General features: G+C 42.5%; 1 protein-coding gene across 2 annotated transcripts in view; it reads right to left on the bottom strand.

The window, feature by feature from the left end:
* Nucleotides 1-20,400, bottom strand: part of DYM (dymeclin) — a 281,550-nt gene that overhangs the window by 51,739 nt on the left and 209,411 nt on the right. For both annotated transcript variants that reach the window (XM_037034043.1, XM_037034035.1), the window contains exon 15: nt 10,479-10,661. In XM_037034043.1, coding sequence (XP_036889938.1) covers nt 10,479-10,661 — 183 coding nt within the window. The remainder of the gene's footprint in view (nt 1-10,478; nt 10,662-20,400) is intronic.

The raw sequence follows: 20,400 nt of genomic DNA on the forward strand, positions 1-20,400 counted from the left end.
GATCCCGTTATTCGAGAACATTACACTTGAGTGTTTATATTCAGACACGCAAAAACATAAAAACCTACACCTTTTAAAAAACGTTGAGTATTTCCATTTACATGTTTTCCATTTTTTATTAAGTTGTTAACAATTATTTGCAAACATTTTTATGAGTTTTCATTCAAGACTATTCTCCTAAATGTAAGTGTTCAAGAGTACCAAGTTCCCCTAACCATTCTAGTGGAAAGCGCACAGTATGACAAAATGCCACTAAAATGCATTTATTCCGAGAAGCAGAGACCCAGGCAGAGCCAGGCCCCTGACAAGCTTGACTGAGTGATGGGGTAAGGAGCGAGAACACAGCCGCCAGGGGCTGGCTACACGTGGTTGAGCCTGGATAAGCAGTACCTTTATCTCAGGCAATCTGCTGGCTTCACCTCCTTTGCAAGTTGCTTGTTTTGTCCACAGCTGGTGGTTGTGGGTCTTATTTCCCCCAAGTCAGATTTTAAGTGCTTTTGGGAAATTCTGGGATAAAATTCTGTCCAGAGTTTAGACACAGCGTGTACTCAAATTTATTTTTTTAAAGATTTTATTTATTTACTTTTAGAGAGAGGGGAAGGGAGGGGAAAAGAGGGAGATAAACATCGATGTGCAAAGAAACATCAATCAGCTGCCTCCGATACACCCTTAACCCAGGCAGGTACCCTGACCAAGATTTGAACTGGTGACCTTTTGGTTCACAGGATGACGCCCAACCCACTGAGCCACACAAACCAGAACAAATTGATTTTTATAACAATGAATAAGTCTTTGGAGACAGACAAACATACAGAGAAAACATACAGTAACAGCTGTTTTAATGTCTTATCTTAAAATATACAACAAAGATGCCCACTAAACACCTTGTATAAATATCTGTTTGAAAGTGCTTTTCTGAGAAAAACTTTAACCATGTGAAATGTCACTTTTGTGGGTAAAAAATGGTTGAAAATTGGTGATTCTGTATGGTTCAGCCTAATATCTCTGTATAAAATACTCTTCTTTGACCAAAAAACAAGACATATCTGTTAAAAACATATTCTAAGAAATAAAAAATGTCAATAAGAAAGTAGACAGATCTTACAGACACTTACGGCTTACAGATTTTTTCCCTTTCTAATACTTACCAAACACACGTTCACTATAGCGTGATGTTCAGCTTGCAGCAGGTCACGCAGACAAGGGACAGCTCTCAAAGGTGGCTGGCCCTCCAAAGGGGCCGGGAGCGCTGTGAAAACACTGATCCCCGGGCCTGGCCAGAGACCCTCTACCTCAGTCTCTGCAGGTGACTCTGACCAGCAGGTCACCGTCTAGACCAGAGGCCTTCAATTTCTCTTGGTGGTTCACGCTTACGAGTAAAGTGAGGATGAATTTCTGACCCATGAGGTCTGTCCAGAAGGTCTCTAGCCACGTAATATGACAAACAGAGACATCTGGGGGGTAGGGAGGGGGACGTGGTAGGGAAAATCAAGACAACTATACTTGTACAATAAATATAATAAAAGATATTTGTTTAAAAAAAAGAAAAAGATTTATTTTAGAAGATACTCACTAGAAGACACATTGTACAGAGGACAATGACGCCTCAGTCCCCTTCAAAGTAGGCCCCTGTGACTTCACATAGGTCTCCCAATCGCAATCAGCTGCTCTATTGTATTTTCTTGAATCTCATCGAGGGTCTACAACCTCTTTCCTTTCAAAGGTGATTTGAGATTTGGGAAAAGCCAGAAGTCACAGGGTGCCAAGTCTGGGTTACAGTGGGGCTGAGGTACCTGGGTGATTTAATGTTTCACCAAAAAACTGCACAAGATGTGATGCATTAGTGGGCGCAATATTGTGATGAAGCTGCCCGTAGCTGCGGCCTTTTGAATCATCTGAATAGTTTCTGCAGAGGAATGTTCAAGCCTAACAAAAAATCTGATGCACATCCCTCGCTCTATTCACTCAGTCCTTTTGAATGCGATGGCCACACAGTACACATGCTCACTCAACAGTGTCTACTGCCCCCACTGGCTAGTACAGTGAAGGTGTCATTGTTTGCACAGTGCATTCCAGTCCACTGTCCTTGGCTGCCAGGTTACACTGATGTCGCGCCAACAGTCCTCCTTATGTTAATGATGGCTGGACTTCTTCTGGACAGACCTCATGCATACTATTTATTTATAAATCATGCAACATTACTGGTTTGCATGTTATAAAATGTACATAAAATTCTAAAATAAGATAAAAACAAAATAAAACTACATTTTAAAAATTACCTAACTGTAGGACATAAAACATTTTTGTACTCAATTAAAATACTATCATTAAAATAATTTGGATCATTAGCTATCATATGTCTTGCTAATTATCAAGTCTTCAAACTATCATCAGCAAACACAGTACTGCTCACAGTAAGATGCACTGTGTTTCTATAAGCCCATTATGCATGCAAACAGCCTTCTTGATAGTTTTTTATAGATCCATTTCCTGTGAGATTAGATCGGCTCATCACTGTTTTTACCTTGTAATGTAGTACTTGCTCTAGGAGGAGAGGGACATTAGCTCTACCATTTTCTTCTTGTCACATATTATTACACATGTGACATATTTGAGCACTTATATTATTGCATGGCCTTCAATTTGTGGTTCCTTAGCAGAAGTCATGCCAATCATGCCCATTATGTGAGGGCTTATTTAGTTAAACTGAGATATAACCTAGACAACGTGAGCACACAAATGACAATAAACCTTACGTGAATGAAAGGTGAGGGTACCCATGCCAAGCCCCCTGTGTTGAGAACTCCTCCTGTCTCTTCTCTCAGGATACCTGGAGAAATTACTGCGGCTGGCACAGTGACCCTGCTGGTGATCTGTGCAATATCAAGAGTAGTAAAGCTAAATCTGTTTATTTAAAACTCTACTTCATCAATTATACAATTGCAGTTGTCCTTATCTCCCCACTTCCCCCAGTAGCCCCATTCCCTCATCAAGGCCCCACCATTGTTCGTGTCCATGGGTCATGAGTATAAGTGCTTTGGCTACTCCACTTCCTATACTGTGCTTTATATCCCCATGGCTATTCTGTAACTACCTGTTTGTACTTCTTAACCCCCTCTCCTCTTTACCCATTCTCCCATACCTTGCTCCCATTTGGGAACCATCAAAATGCTCTTCATATCCTTGATTCTGTCTCTGTTCTTCTGGTTTGCTTAGTGTGTTTTTAGATTCAATTGTAGAGATATGAATTATTTGCCATTTCAGAGCAATCTTGGCTGTAGGTCTCTCCTTTTCATGACTTTGAATATTTCTTGCCAATCCCTTCTAGCCTGCAGTTTCTTTTCAGAAACCAGCTGACAGTCTTATAGGAACACCCCTGTAGGTAACTGATTGCTTTTCTCTTGCTGCTTTTAAGATGCTCTCTTTATGTTTAATCTTTGGCATTTTAATTATGATGTGTCTTGGAGTGGGCTTCTTTGCATCCGTCTTGTTTGGCACTGTTTGTGCTTCCTGGACTTGCATGTCTCTTCTCTTCACCAAAGCAGGGGAGTTTTCTTTCACTATTTTTTCAAGCAGATTTCCACTTTCTTGCTCTTTCTCTTCTCCTTCTGGCACCCCTATGATGTGAATGTTGGACCTCTTGAGGCTGTTGCAGAGGCTGTTTATACTACCCTCATTTTTTTTGGATTCTTTTTTCTTCTTGTTCTGATTGGTTGTTTTTTGCTTCCTTATGTTCCAAACCATTGATTTGATTCTTGGCTTCATCCACTCTATTGTTGTTTCCCTGTAGACTGTCCTTCCCTTCCATTTGTGTAACCTTCATTTCTGACTGAATCTGTTTTAAATTGCCGAGGTCCGCGGAACTTCCTTGAGCATCCTTATACCCTGTGTTTTGAACTCTGCATCTGATGTGCATCTGCACATCGCACAGTTTGCTTATCTCCATTTCATTTAGCTCTTTTTTCTGAAGTTTTGATCAGTTCCTCCATTTGAGCCATGCTTCTTTGTCTCCTCATTTTTGTAGCCTCCCTGTATTTGTTCCTATATATTAGGTAGAGCTGCTTTGACTCTGTGTCTTGGTAGTGTGGCCTAATGTAGTAGGTGTCCTGTAGGGTCCAGTGGCACAGCCTCCCTATCACTCAAGCTGGGTACTTGAGGTATGCCCTTGGTGTGGGCTGAGTACATCCTTCTCTTATAGCTGAGCCTTGGCTGCTGTTGGTAGATCAATGGGAGGGATTTTCCCAGGCCAGTCAGCTGCAAGGATTGGCTATGATCACTTACCACCAACCTCCGCACTCCATGCTCCATGGAGGATCAACTGTGCAGTGGCCATGTGGTGGTGCTCTGACATGGTCTGTAGCTGTGCACTGGGTGTGCTGGCTCTGGGGTTTCCCAGGTGGTTCAGGCCAAGATCAGCCCCCACCTGTGTTTTTCTTAGGGCTGCCCTGCCTGAATTATAGAGCAATCTGAGATGGCTGCTACTTGTGCTGGGCTTGGAGATTCCCTGGCTGAGTCAGGCTGTGAATCTAGGCTGGCTGCTGCTAGCAGTGACGAAGGGCACACTGAGGCCAAGATGTTGCTTGTTTGAGAGGAATTAGGCAGTTTGTGAAGCATGAGCCAAGGCCAGCCATTCATATGGAAAAGCAGATTAGGTGGGCAGGGTTGAATGGGGTGAAGTATCTGGGAATCTCCAAGGCAGGTCTAATAGTGTTAGCCTGGTAGATGGAATCTTAGATACGGCACCAGTCTGCTGGCTGCATTGGGGGAGGGCCCGGAAATGGCCTCTGCTCTCCTTGATGCCAAACACCTCAGCCTCCTCCTGCATGCCACTGGTGCCCTCAAGCCGCCACCCTGGCACTGGAGTCCAGAGGGAGTGAGTCTGTCAGGTGAGTGCACATGTTGGGTTTTTTAAAAGAGGAACTGTTTAGGATTCCAGAGTTTTTCCACCAACTCTGTCCCCACTGGTTTTTGCAGACAGAGGTTTTGGGACTCATCTTCTTGACAGTGGAATTCCGCACTGGAGGGCCTGGGACTCCTCACTCCTGAGATATCCCTCCACACATGGAATTTTTATCCACACCTGGGTGAAGGTCCCGCTTGTTCTGTGTCTGTGCCCCTCTTACCAGTATGGATTGATGTGATTTCTTTAATTTCATAGTTGTTCAACTTGATTTCTGATGGTTCTGAGTGATGGCTGTTCTCTATTTTAGTTGTAATTTTGATGTGGTTGTGTGAAGAGGAGAGCCATGTCTGCCTATGCTGTGATCTTGATCAGAATAATTCTGTTTATTTTTAATGAGTAAATAAAAGCTGTAATATTTTCTTCCTATGTTTCTGTGGACTGTTGGTCAACCTTTGGAGTATGTACAACCTCCAGGGCATGTGTGTCATCCTCACTGGAGACTGCTGATTGCAGTTACAAACTACATACAATCAAAGCTAAGAGGAACACATAGTATTCCAACAGACACTACAAACCAACATAAAAGAGAGCACGTACATGTCACATCGCTAAAGAACCCAGAAATGCAGCCCTGACTGCTATGGCCCAGTAGATTGAGCACCAGCCTACAAACCAAAGGGCTGCGGGTTCCATTCTCAGTCAGGGCACATGACTAGGTTGCGGGCCAGGTCCTCAGCAGGGGGCACGCAAGAGGGTGGCAACCAAACACTGATGTTTCTCTTCCTTTCTTTCTCCCTCCCTTCTCCTCTCTCTAAAAATAAATAAATAAAATCTTTAAAAAAAGAACTCAGAAATGCAGTGATAGTCCAGTTCTGTTCACCCCATGGCCTGACTGGACTTGCCTCTAAGCCGCAGGAACTGCCATTCCCACGGAGAGCGCTTCAGAGTGGGCACGAGACTCAGTTTCTCAGTAAATCCCTGCTCTCAAACTGTCTCTCATTTGCATGTTTTACAGCTGACATTCTAATGTGTTTGCAGTCAAACACATTAGAAAATGGTAAAACCACCACTCCCAGAAGGGAAGTATAATTTGTATGTCAAGAGGAAGGGAACAAACCTCTGCATGTCTATTACGGATCATGTGAGCTACATTTACTATTTACTTAATTCGCACGACAACCCTACGAGGCTGACCAAATCTGTCCTACAGATGAGTCAGCAGGATCAGAGAGGAAAAGCTTGACCAGCCACAGCCGGGTAAACGGCAGGAGTCAGATGTTCGTCTTCCTTAATCACGTTACCAGTGATTGTTGTGTAACAAAGGTCTAGTTCTCTTCAGAGAAAATATTTGAGGTGAAAGGTGTAAGCTAGTTAGCCAAAAATTTTCACTGGAGTCAAAGGATGTGAGACCAGCAAGTAATACCTCCATTCAAAGATATAAAGTTGTATTTCCTACCACCAGGTTAGAATTTTACACACAGTGAATTTAGTGACCAGAAAGTCCTGTGGCAACAGGAAGGCAGCCTAAGGCTTAGCTCTGCTGGTCTCAGTGACCCAGCATGTGCCTGTCATCAAGAAACTCTGCACTGTCAGATTTGGGGGCCTCGCACTGCTCACGGTGGTTACGTGATCACCTGATCATTTGACAGACCTTACCCGCTCTTCAGGCAGTGAATCTCAATGAAGTCACACAAATGGGGGTCATTTTTAGCAGGAGCCACTCTGTGCACTTCTAGTAGTGATAGATTTTCCAAGTGTCACGCACACTCCATTGCGTTAAGCTCCCAGTTGCCACAGTCTGGTTTCTTGACACCCTGAAGGGCTGGTTGGCCGTGCAGCTCTGTAAGTTGCTCAGCGTGTCCCTCCTCCTCAGGGGAGTGGTAGAGAGAGAATACACGAGGCAATCATGGTCCAACTAGCAGATATGGACAGGAAGTGGCACAGAGCTCCAGGCTGATCGTAGAGGTGATGGCCTTTGAGTACGGGCGGTAGCTCTGACATACCTGCACGTTTTCTAGGTTCTTATGTGGACTCTTACAATCCACTTAAGACTTCGCTTCCTGAATGCCATAATTTCTCTCAAAGCTCTAGCTGTATCCCAGAAATTTTGAGGTATTGCATTTTCATTCTCGCTACCTTTAAAATACGTCCTATTTCCTTTGTGACTGCCTCTCTTTCATCCATAGGTATGCTGCTTAACTTCCAAACATTTAGGGTATTTTCCAGCTATCTTTCTTACTGATTTCTAGTTTAAGTTCATTGTGGTCAAAGAATATGACTCCAGGTTTTTAAAATCTGTTGGGGTTTATTTTATGGCCTCAAATACGGTCGCCTCAGTCCATGTTCCACGTGCAGTGACGTTGGGTAGAATGCTCTCTAGACATCGATGGAAGCAAGTGGGTTGGTAGTACTGTTTGGGTCTTCTGTACTGTTACTAATTTTCTGTCTAGTTACTGTGTCAGTGATTGAGAAAGAAGTGTTGAATGCTCCGAAAATAATTATGAATTTGTCCATTTCTCTTTGCAATTCAATCAGTTTTGCCTCATGTATTTCGAAATTCTGTTATTAGGTGTAGCCACACCCAGAATTATGTCTTCTTGGTGAATTGACCCCCTTATCAGTACATGCTGTCCCTCTTTATTGCTAGTAATATTCCTTATTCTGAAGTTTACTTCATTATCATGCATCTTTCTTTTAATTAGTGTTTGCACGGTGAAAATCGTTCATCCTTTTGCTTTTTAAGCTACCTATGTCTTTATAATCAAAGTGAGAGGCATTTAATTACTGGCATGGTTGGGTTTAAGTCTACCACACTGCTGTTGTTTTCTATTTGCTCACTATTATTTATTCTGCTTTTCCTCTCTGCCTTTGGACTGAGTGTAATATATGGATCTATTTTATCTAGTTACAGCTCTATTTCTTTTTGTGTGGTTGGCCTCGAGTTTATCATACATACACATCTTTAATTTGTCAGTTTACCTTCAAATAATATTACGCAATTTCACACTGTCAAGAGTCGTGAAGAGTCTGAAACTTTACCTTACTTCCAGGTTAACAAGCTAGTCAGTCACAGTTTGGTGGGTCTCGGAAGGAGATTTCTGGGTCAGTCAGATGGATGGCGTGGCAGTCACAGGAGCGGCAGCGACCAGAGCACTGGCATTTCTGCACTGGTTCCCCGGGCCCCGGTTTGCACCCGGGGCCATCTGGAGAGAGCCAAGGGGCCTCTGCACATGCAGTGGGTTACGTTACAGGAACAGAACTTCACGCCTGGGGACCCAAATCTTTCCCAATGGTCAGGAAGCACACCTGCCTTTGGCTTCAGAAGGAGACACAGACACGCCTCCATCCTACACCTACGTTCTCTTTGCCTGACCACGCTGACGCAGGTATCTGCACGGCTCACTCTCAGCCTCCCTCATGTCTTTGCTCAAGTGCATGTTCTCGGAAAGGTCTTCTCTGACCATGCTCTGCAGGTCTGCGATTTTCCACCTTTGTTTCAACTAGCACTGATGTTTCCTCCTCCTTTTTTTTTGGCTACGCAAGTAGGTAGATATTGATGTCATTTATTGAAATAAAGAAGATTATGGAAGAAAAAGCTGATTCATTTTGTGTTTGCTTTTTTGAAGAAAACAAAGACTTCTGATTTACCCTTGTTCGCCATGTGTGGGATGTCACACTGGCAACTGAATGGACTAGTTTGGAGTTCAGTAAGGACGGTCGGGTCTTGAAACACGCAAAACCTAACATGAGTTCTACACTGTGCTGAGATAAAAATAGTTCCTACCTTTACCACACTAATAGTGCAACTATTACTGTTCACTGCTTCTGTTCTCTTATGTTCAGCCACGAAATTTCCTTCACACCCTCTCTGGTTGGGTGCAGTGATTCTATTTTCTCCTGCTGCTTGACTCATCCAGATCATTTCATCTTATGAATTACATGGAAGCAACACGTACCAGTGACCAACAGAAATTTAGTCATTGAAAAACCCACATCCAACTCCTTCTGCAAAAGTTAAGGGCCCCAAGGTTAGTCCCTCCTGTCTCAGATACTGAACGCTGCTGAATGTCTTAATGAAAAATATCAACCCTCAACTCCCTGTCTGCTAAAAATAACAGTAGATTCATGGTGTCCTCTCCCAATACTTTTCAAGGTTAACTTTATGAAAGAAGAAATAGTAAAGGCTTGCTTATGCCAAAATCTCAGGGGCATTTAGGGGAGGGAATGGGAAGCTAAAGTGCTGAAAGAGGCAGAAAGTGAGGATGTTATTTATATCTCTGTCAGGGCATTTTTGCCCCAAAACATGTAAAAATAATTTAAAATGTCTTTGAATAAATTTCCAGTGGACCCAGCACTATTATGGGTGGCAATATTCGACAGAAAGTTGTTGGAAAGCCTGCACATTTGGAATCTTACTTAGGTTTATCCCAGTGAGTGCAGAAAGCCTAGAGTTTATCATGAGCAGACCTGGCTTCCCAGTGTGCGTGACTTTCTAAGTAACTTTCAGCCAACCATTTTTCCTCTCAGGCCCTGCTCGGCTCCCCCCACAGGGATGGGTTAAGGGTCAGAAGAGAGTGTGTATATGCAAATAAGTCACAGTGATAAAGCTCTATGCAAACATGTAATCTTTACCCAAGACAATAATTCTTAGGCTTGGATTTGTGTTAAAATTACCTGGAAACCTTCTTTTAGCATCTAGGCTTTCTTATCTGGGGTAATGGTTAAATATATTTAGGACACCCATAATACAGATATTAAAATGTGAGATTCTCAAAGAATTGATATTACAGAAAAATGCTAATAATCTAAATGTTAAAAAAGAGAAATCTCCAGCACAAAACTTCACAAACCACTTTTGACACGTCCGAGCACTCACAGCACCTTCTCTATACACTGCACAAATCTTTTTCTGCATTTCAGTGGCATTTTTGCCTTTCTTGAAACAAAAAAACATAACAGGCCAAAAATGTTGCTTATTTTCCCCCATCTTCAATATTAAAATGGCTACACAAAAATTCACCAAATTCACCATTTTGATAATGTTTTAAATGTGTGTTCATATGACAGCTGTCACAATACAACCTAACAAAACCATCTTGAACGCAGTTAAAGACAAGTAAGCATGACCAGAGCCCATCATATGGGATAAACCAAATGCACTGTCTGACCGACCCAGTGTGTGCGCACACGCATGTGTGCAGGATCCAGCAGAAGTGACACCTGCTTAGCTGCGGTTAGTAGGGCAATAATATGGGCGTGACAATTTACAGTTTTAATTCGAGCATTTCACCTAAAATCTCACATGGTGTGCTTGAGTGTGACACTGTTATGTCACAGAATTACACGCTTACTGTTTTGTTATCAATGAGTTTGTAATAAAAAGGGGCCTTACTGGTGCCAGACCCTGAATGTGTATGTCTGTGTGTACAGGACACACACGGAATGCAATGCAGGACAGAGGGCACACACAGTTAATGTTAGAGAGACTCCTTTACAGTTTTTATCAAGGTTCGTTGAACTTCTCTGCTTTAATGTTTCACAAAGAACCGTGATAAATATCTCCACTCACACTCACCAGATCGATATTCTGCATTATGTCCTGAAACGAGGGGTGAGTGCGAAACTGTTCAAAGAGATCGCGTTTGTAGAGCAGGGCGTACACCAGGTTCGGGTTGTGGTGAAGGGACGTGGCCAGGCAGGAGTTGATGATCTCCAGCATCATGCGGATCACTTCTTCGATGACGCTCAGGTCCTGTGCCTGAGGAGGACAATGCCCACAGTCACTATTCTTCCCTTGACCCAGAATTGATTAGAATGAGAGCAGTTGCTTAAAAATTCTAACAGGAGTGGAAAGATCACGCAAAAAAACTCTTTCAAGATTTTTTCCCAGAGTTTTTAAAATTAGGTTTATCAGTTACTAAAGGGTTTCAGTTAAGTTTTCTTGAACTTACATGGTGATAATTAGGAAGCTCCCATAATAAATTACAGACTTGCCGACCTAGAAGGAAGTTTGGGGCTCCCTTAGGCCCTCACTTAACAGAGCACTATGTGTATTCTCCTCGCTGTGTCACGTGAAATCATCAGACTTCCAGGATTTAAAGTGGCACAGGGTCTTCCCATTTCTACTAAAAGTGTGTATTTCAGAATATGACCTCATTTTTCTGCACTGTCGTTTCAACCTTTATATTTATAAAGAGCCAACTGTTTTGTTTCTGTTTCCTCAGAGTCAATAATCTTTGGAAATGTGAGCATGAAACAGTTATAAGAGAGCAAAACTCAAAGCAGGCAATCAACAAACCTCTTGGAAAAAAGAGCAATATTATATGCAAATACAATCGACTTGACCTCTCTTCCTGGGTTCTCTAAATCCTTTGCCAGCTGAAGCAAAACTGTAACGTAGTATGACGGGGAACTTTTGATAGTGTCCAGTTCAAAACTCGTGTTTACTTAGCTTTCACTTTTAAGTTTTCCAGATAATTAGTTCTGTCACATTCTTGTTTCACTTCTCCCTGTTTTTATTTTAGACTTACTTATTCTTTTTTATGAATATCACCCCTATGAATGTATTTTTGAGGATACTAAAGAGAGTATTTTCAAAACGACTCTATTAATTTTCAATTCCGTTTGGATCCTACACTTAGGTTAGTTACGACCAGGACTATGTTGGTTCTTTCGCAGGTTTCAGCACCCGTCTGGGAACCCTCGTTAAGCAGGCCCACACAGTGTGCTTTTCCCTCCCCCAAACCTGCAGGTCATGCAGTGGCTTCTGGAGTCTGCAACCGCCTCGTTCTGAAACTAGGACTCTAACCCCTGCCCTGCAGTCGCACTCAAAACAGCCAAGGAAGGGTCTGTCACTAAGGCAGTATGGGTTTGGCTCACAATCCCATCGTGAGGCCAGTTCTATGTTCTCCACCCTCCCTTGCCATAGAACTTAAAAGCCATTGTGAACACCCTCGTTCAGGTTCTTTTCAGTAAAAAAATCGATTCCACTTTCCAACTGCCAGCAGGGAACCTGGCACCAGTGTGCTGCCTCGCACCTGGGCACCTGGCGCCGCAGCTGAGCTCCCCGCCGCTCCTGCCTCCTTCCAGACAGGAAGCTCCACACACTCACTGCTTCACCTTCTTTATCTATTTCTGCTCTGAGAAATTTCTACCTCGTTTGAGGGTGTGGCTATGTGTTTTAAATGTTCTCTTGGTATTTCTATGTTTCTGGAGCAAAGGGAAGTGCGTGGCATTCAAACTGAGAACTGACAACATAATCCTGACCAGAATTCTCTCAATTTGTTTTCATCTCTGGTTGATACTTGAAGTCTAAGAGGAGGAGGAGGAAGAAGAGACTCTGAATCTCAGAATTCTCTCTCAAAGTCACTTAGGAGTGACCCAGTGAGACAGTCTGACTACAAGGCAAAACATTAGCTTTTTGCAGAATTTTATGTTTATAAAAATATTTCATATACCCATGTATGCTAAGTCCTAATATATGCAACTTAAATTTCAAAAACAAATCACCTATTGATAGTTTATAATTTCTGCTTTTAAACACACTGATAATTTATCCTTGATGTTTGAATGAGTAATCTGATAAAACAAATAGGGTCAGATACCCAATCAGGCACCTGCTCATTTAAACCCAAACTAAACTACTGACCATTTGTTTTATCCCCAAGTCAGGTAAAGTATAAGCTAGAAGCTTTACATCAATAAGCATATTCCACATTAGTTCTCACTTTGCATCAATCGATCTGACTGAAGGCGCTTTAAGAATTATATTAACCCTCTTATATTTAAAAAAGTTACTGGGTATTTCATTTCTCTCATTTCATTTTTACTTTTTACCACCATCTGAGGACAGGCTTATTGGTTTTAAAGAGAGGGGACAGGAAGGAAAGAAACATCGATGCGAGACAGAAATATCGATCGGTTGCCTCTAACATGCCCCGGCTGGGGACCTGGCCTGCCACCTAGGCACGTGCCCTGGCAGGGAACCGGTCTGCAGATGGTGCCCAGCCCACTGAGCCACACCAGTCGGGGCCCACCCACAACTTCAATCCCCCCTAAGGAGCAGCCAGTCCACCGCGTAAGCTGTTCCCTAAAAACTGCACTCCCGTGGGTCCTTCCTTTCGTGTTGGCGCAAGGCACCCGACAGGTCATGACATAATCGTGGGCCAGAGGGGCAAATTATGCACCAGGAGACTCTGATTTACTACACATTAAGTATCAAATTTTTGACTAATTCCAATTTCCACGGCAAACTATGCCAATAATTATAATTCCCAAGTTACCAGCATTTTCAAGTTGCTACCATGACTAGATTCTACTACGTATGGCAATACACAAAAGAAATCCTTCAGGTTTCATTTTGAAAAAGCATTATTGGGTAATAACCACCACTTGTGAAAGAGATGAAAAATTAGCATGAATTTGATTACAGCTTCTTTAAAATCACAAGGTCATCCATATCTCAGCATTTAAAGAGACCTGAATGGTCATCCGATCTAGTCAGTATCAAGATGTCAGCACCTCAAATGGTATTTGAAGAAGGTTGCTCCTGTATTCCTTTTCCCATGAGGATTAAATGAGGGAGCATTTGTAAAGCCCTTAAGACTGCACAATACAGGTGAGTACCCTATGAGTGATATTTAAAGAAAATAAAAAAAAAACAAAGTATTTTAAACGGTGAAAATCATTTTAATTTTGGGCATTACAAAAAAGAAAAAGATAAATGACTTTTCAAAGTCGATACATTAATTCAATTACTGTAACTATGGAGAACTTAAAAACTACATTTCTTAGTCTTAACTATAAGCCCCTAATTCCACTTCTATTAATTTAAAAAACTGGTCCTTTAGAGGACAATGTAAGGGAAACTGACTTACATTTATGGAATAATATAAGTTTTATAAAAAGACATGCTTTTAAAAACTAACCATGTGTCGTTTGTAGTCTGTCAAAATTAGCTTTGCCAGAGATAAAATCCGATGGCTCATTAGAACAGCAACACACGTGGAGAATATGGTGCCTTTTTCATTCTACTTTTAGCACACAGCTCCCATCCCAGGAGTGGATCCCAGATCAAACAGACTTTCTTCTCAAAAAACCTCAAAACTTATTTTATTGCAAAGCAAATGTAGAGATGAGGACCCTGAGAAAACGGTCACTTTCAGATGTGCCTGGTGGTTTCCATACCTGGCAGCAAGGAACGCCGAGTGAGCTCTGTGCTCAGTGGTGACTTCACGTCAAAGAGACAAGTTGGCATTTGCGCGAGTGTCTTGCCCTGTCAGCGGCACTCATGGCTGCCTCATTACATAAACTTCCTTTTCCCTTTTGAGAGGGAGTTTATACAGTTAAATAGTTTCAAATCACTTATTTTTAGTTTCCTTAAGAGAAGCATATGTATCTTGTTTGTATTAGTTTTGGGGGGATTCCAAAAGAGTTGTCTAAATTTCCTGCATTTTCAGCAGAAAATAAAACCTTCAACAAAGTGAATGGGGTACACTGCCAAGGTAGAGAGGAGGGGAGGGAAGGCGCAGGCAGGCCTCCTCTCAAAGCTGACGTGCAAATGGCCTTCGAATCCAATCATCTGGCCATAGACCCTCCCTATCGCGGCTAACTCACTGGAGCAGAATGAAAGGCTTTGTGGCCACGTTATTTCCAGCCAGAGCTGGATCTGTCCCAACGTATCGAGCTTCCTACAGCAAGGACTAGCTTTATATCACATGCAGAATCACAGCTGAAGAATAAATGCTGTGACCAGATGAGAGAAAGTGTAACCTTAATGATTTGAGGGGAGGGAGAAGGGCGAGAGCGGCAGGCCGTGGGGGCCCAGTCATTCTTGGGTAGGAATGTGAAACGATGTGTTCTTTTTCTTCACTCCTTGGACAGAGCTTGAATGTGGCCGACAAGCCTAAACTAGAACCCTGGGAAGTCTGTTATTTAAAACACCATTACTGGTGGCAAGAAGGCAAGATAATGGTGGCTGAGAGGGGTCACTGGCTAACTTTACAGGTTCTTCCATACTTGGAAAACAGCCAGAGAACTCACAAAAGAGGAATGTTCTCATTGAAATCCAACCAAGTCGCAGCCCCCAGCAGTCAGGTGGCCTCAGCAGGCTGCTCTCCCTGGGCAGAAGGTGGGGTGCGGGAGAGTGAGTCTCCCCTTTCCCAGGCCCTCCCACAGGCAGGCGAGAGTAGGCATGCACCTGAGCTGGGGGAGGGGGGGGTTCACAATATAAGGGTTTGCCTCAAGAATTAGTGTTGATTTCCATTCTTCTTCAAAATACACTAGTGTTCAATTGTAAAAGGAAATACCCCTCCCCCCTATAAACAAGTAATATCCAAATAAAAGAATTCTCTAGGAAGATGCCCTTTTTTCATGGCTTTGACAGTCTACTGAGTGCTCTACCAGGTCCCAGCTGAGACACAAGATCCCAGGACCAGTCCCATCTCAGCCGACCACTGGCTGCATGACCTTGGGTAAGTCACTCGACCTGAGCTGCAGTCTTTTATTTGCAAAAACAAATGCTTATGAGATGTAAATTCCCTCCTAGTTGTCTTAGTTTCCATTAAGAATGGAGAAAATACTGCATTAAAAAGCAAATTTTATTAGAGTAACCCCAAATGTGATTAACATAGAAAAATCTCTAGGGTGACCTCAAGCTGCAGTAAAATCCAGAATTTACTTTAGATGACCCCAGCACCTGAAACAGAATCATTGTTAGTTTAGAAGGAAGGGACCCCAACAAGCTTTGAGAATAAACAAGTGTAAGGCTATGTTTGAAAATAATCATTCTCTAAACCAAGAAACCTACTGGTTCTTCTATAACTTACTCTCAACATTTGTGGATTATCTTTGTCACTGTTAACACACAGAAGGGAAATAATCTCTATAAACTTGTACATCATGGATGTCACATCAGAGGCCTGTGATATCTGGGGTCCTTTTTCCACTCTTCCTTGGGAGAAGGAGTCAGTGGGGTTATTGAGGGGCAGTGAGAATCATATACAGGGTAGCAAGAGCCATGAAGTTTACATTTTTTTTTTTAAAAAAGCAAAAACAGAGGTAGCCGTAAGTCAGCAGAGAGAGGCCCTAGACTGGGTTCTAGTCCCAGCTTTGCCGTGGACGGGACAAGCCACTCTCTGGGCTTCAGCTCCTACAAATGTGAAACAAAAGGGCCTTCGGCAGGGAAGCTCCGTAAGGAGCCAGGCTGGCTTCTGCTTAGGCTGCAGAAAGCTGCAGAGAATGCCTCTTCTGCCCTACCAGTCCGGGAAGTCCGGACAGTTTAGTAAGCTTTGCGTCTTCTTAAAGCCTTCAGAGAATGGCGATAATGATTCTGTAAGGCAACCCGATGAAACGAAGTCCCCAGAGGACCGACCAGTCCCTCTGCGGAGAGAAGGAACACAGCACTCCCCTGCTCCCAGCATCGCGCAGGAGGAAGAGGTGGTTTCCACAGACGTGGGGAGGAAGAAATCAGATCAGATTTCAATGAATTCTTTTTTTAACTGTATTTTTTCCCATTACAATTTATTCCCCTTATACCCTCTTCCACCTCCAGCCCCCCACCCTAGCAATCCCCACACTGTCGTCCAAGTCCCTGAGTCCTTTCTCCTTTTTGCTCCATCAGTCCACCCTACGACCCCTGCGCCCAGGGCTGCTGGCCTGCTCTCCATCTATGAGTCTGCCTCTCTTTTCCTCATCAGTTCAGCCTGTTCATTAGATTCCACAGATGAGTGAAGTCACATGGTACTTGCCTTTCTCTGACTGGCTTTCCAGCGAATGCTCAAAGGCTAAGCGCGGTCTAACACGTCCATCGGGAAAGGAGGGGCCCCAGCAGAGCAGCCCTCTCTTGGAAGCTCTTTTCTACTGCCTGCCACCAGGTGACTGAGGGCCACCGTGGGGACATGCAGCAATGAGAAGGGGTACCGAGGATCTAAAATTAGAAGCAGTTCTTACCCTGTATTTCACCCTGGAGTTACAGCATCCTGTCAAAATCTGTAAGGCAGACATTTCTCAAAAATGCTTCTTCCAAGCTATGTAAGGAATTGAACATTTAAAAAAGGAAACAAAAACTTGCTATTTTTATTTGGCAATAATATTGCAAATATATTTGAGACTTGCTGAACCTCAATCTAGATACTAAAAACTATTTTCATGGATTCAAATAAGTAGCATTGTTCTCTATATTAAAGATTCTCTAGCTTTACGGAAAATTGGCCAGAATATGAAAGAAGAATTCTGTGGCAGAGCAGTTAACCGCCCAGCCTCTGACCTTGGCTCAGTCAAGGTTAATGGCAATGAGGGTAACGCGGTCTGCTGCTACAACCTGACTGGCCTTTGAATCCTGTTCTACTACTTACTCCTTATGTGACCTTGGGAAAAATTCTAAACTGTAATTTCTTTACGAGCAACACTTTTACAGTAGAGTGGAAACAAAATAAGGAATACTCAACACTCCTACCCCAATGCCCAACATGTAGCAGCAGCTCAAGAAATTGCTGCTTTTACTAGTCAAAGCAATAGCAATAATGAATGAAAGTTTCCTATTAGATACAGATGTCCTTGGGAGGTATGGTAACTCTACCACATACAGAATTGAACAACTCCGATGTTTCCTGACCTGAACTTTTATGGCTATTTAAATAGAAGTGCTTCCATGACATTGAAATTTGAATTTTAGAACACTTGTGTGCATTACAATGAAATGCACTGAGCTAACTATGAATCTAAGATCTTTAACACCCTAAATGCTATTGTTTCACTAAATGGCTAACCTCCTTAAGAAATATGACGTTACTATCCCAAGTCTAATGCTAAAATATACGTGACTTTTGACTAAAGACAGCTGATTTGAAACCCACTGCATTATAATGGTATCCTGTGTAATGACCAAAAGTTGTATTTATGGTTTGCTTAATGACTGGGACCAATGCCTACATTTCACCCAAACAACTGCCAATGCTCATGATTCAGTCAAGGTCGATGGCAATGAGGGTGACTCAGTCTGCTGCTACAATTAGAGCAAGGGAACATTTGAAGAAGTTGTCATGGAAACTGTCTATCGCCCAGCAATGAGGATTAAAGAAATTGGGGAGGCAATCCTGCATTAAATTTGCAATTTATTTCTTGTGGTAAACGCTAATTTTAAAATGAGTTTAGAGGTCCTTAGAGTACAGATGAATGCTAAAAGAAGAGTCACTAAACAAGATGTCTTCCATCTAAATGTCACTGGACTCATATTTTGAAAACCTCAAATGCACCCAAAAACAAACAACCCAATTCTTCTCTTCTTCTTCCCTTCGTATCATTTGTGATACGGGGCTACAAAATAAAAAGTTTTCATTCATGATTATCTATTTTTGTGTTTCTATAACATAAAATTAGTTTTGGGGGACGAAACTTAACATGTCACATTCATAAGGGTCTGAGAACGGCTCAGCTTGGGGTCACAGTCCAGCAACCCATTATGTCACGGGCTGGGGCTGCCTGTCAGTTTTGCTAATGGTGTCAATTTCTTTGGAAGAGAAAAATGCCTAATTTTATTTTCTGGACAGATGTTTGTAGAAACAACTACCAATATGTCAAAGATAAAATAGGGTAGAGAAACTCTAATGTACAATGAACAGGATTCTTTATTTAAAGGCAAACAAAAAGTTGATATTAATATAGAAACATAGAAAAAGGCTATTAAAGGAAACTCTTCAGTCAAAATCTAGTTGGCGAGAACTCTGATTCTGGCCTCTCCTCTTTTCCATTGCTTTCTTGTATCAATTTGGGAATACGGAAAAGATTTTGTTACAAGAAAGATATGAAAAGCAGATAAAACACATTTAGGTTAATGCATACATTGTAACACTTAGCAACAAAGCTAAAATTTACTTAGCATTTTCATAAAAGTGACAGTACAAGAAGGAGTATAATGAAGACGCAGCTTTTTCTACAACGTGGAGACCATCATCAATTTAAGGATAATCCTCTTTGGTCGACTACCCCGTAAGAGACAGGCGTTTTGGTTTCTCTTAGTTAAAGGAACACCCCAGCTTCCTTCAGGTCCAAAGTCAGAGATGTTACTGGACACGCTCTGGCTCGAGGGGGACAGAGAGCATGGGCAACGCGTGTGGATCACAGGCGTGAAGCGCAACAGGAAGTTTTTTTGCATTTCACTCAACTTTGGCACAGACCTAAATGTTCAGTTACAGAAATATATTTGCCTCATTTCATTCATGAAACCAATGGCTAGTTAAACTTTCCTGAAATTCACTTGGCTTTAACAAAGACCACACTGGGAGTCAGGTAAACAAGAACTCCCAAATGTCCAAAGAACTGCGGCGACAACAAATGGCGGTATGAAATCAGCGTTAGTCCTTTGCAGCCAGCCCTCGGTATCCACGAGAACTGGCTCCGCCCCCCAACCCAGGATACCAGCATCTGTGGTGCTCAACTCCCTGATATAAGATGATGCGGCATCTGCATACAACCCTACACATATCCTCTCGTGTACTTGACATTCTCTCTAGATTACTTATAACACCTAATAAAATGTAAATGCTATATAGCTGTTACACTGTATTGTGTAGGGAATAAGGTCAAGAGAAAAAGTCTGTACAAGTTAAATACTAAACAGCAATACACTTCAACAATGCAAACTTTTCTTCCCCCTGAATATTTTCCACCTGAGGTTGGTTGTATCCGTGGATGTGAAACCACGGAAATGGAGGGCCAGTTGCTTTCTTAATAAAAATACCTCTCTCCAAGCAAAATTTTTAGGAAGCAGCTTCCTCCCACCCCCTTTATGTGTTTGATTTATATTTAGGAAACATACTGTAACATTATTTGAACTAATTTACTGGTTATTATTCAACAGTCATTGTTAACTCTAACTCTTTGGTATGCCACCAAGCCAAATAAAAGAATGATTATAACCTTCTTAACAACTTCAACTTTATGTCAATTAAAATGTGAGTAAATTGGATGAGGAATCAGACGTGTTGGGAAAAAGAATACAAAACTGAAAGACTGACAGAGACATAGAGGGAGAAAGTAAAAATGCCTTAACGGTGCAAAAAACTAGTTACAAACTGCCTTTTATGAAAGATCTCAAAACAGTCGCTCTGACTGCTCCTTACACCTCCTACGAGCTCTGATAACAGCACAAAACAGGGAACACTCGCTCACTGCTCTCTGCTCCCTGCAGTTTACAGGCCGTGGTAGGTCTGGTTCCAGGACTCCACGGAGCTGCTTTCTGTAACGCCTTCAGTTCACCAGGAGTGAACTGGTGACGTCACTGACGCAACTGAATCCTCCCAATGGCTATCAATCACCAGCCCACACAACCTCCCAGGTGATACCTGCCATGTGGCTGGTGTTACAAAAAAGCACTGGACAAGGCACTGGACTAAAGCAGAGGCCGAGGGATGCCACACCTGCCTGGGTGAGGGTCAGACTCCGACGGCAGAGAAGGCCAGCTGTGGGCAGCGTGCTCGGGGAGGACGAGTGAGTGCAGT

The sequence above is a fragment of the Sturnira hondurensis genome, unplaced genomic scaffold, assembly GCF_014824575.4.
Source record: "Sturnira hondurensis isolate 20B ecotype Veracruz unplaced genomic scaffold, ASM1482457v3 Scaffold0001872, whole genome shotgun sequence".
Taxonomy (NCBI): Eukaryota; Metazoa; Chordata; class Mammalia; order Chiroptera; family Phyllostomidae; genus Sturnira; species Sturnira hondurensis.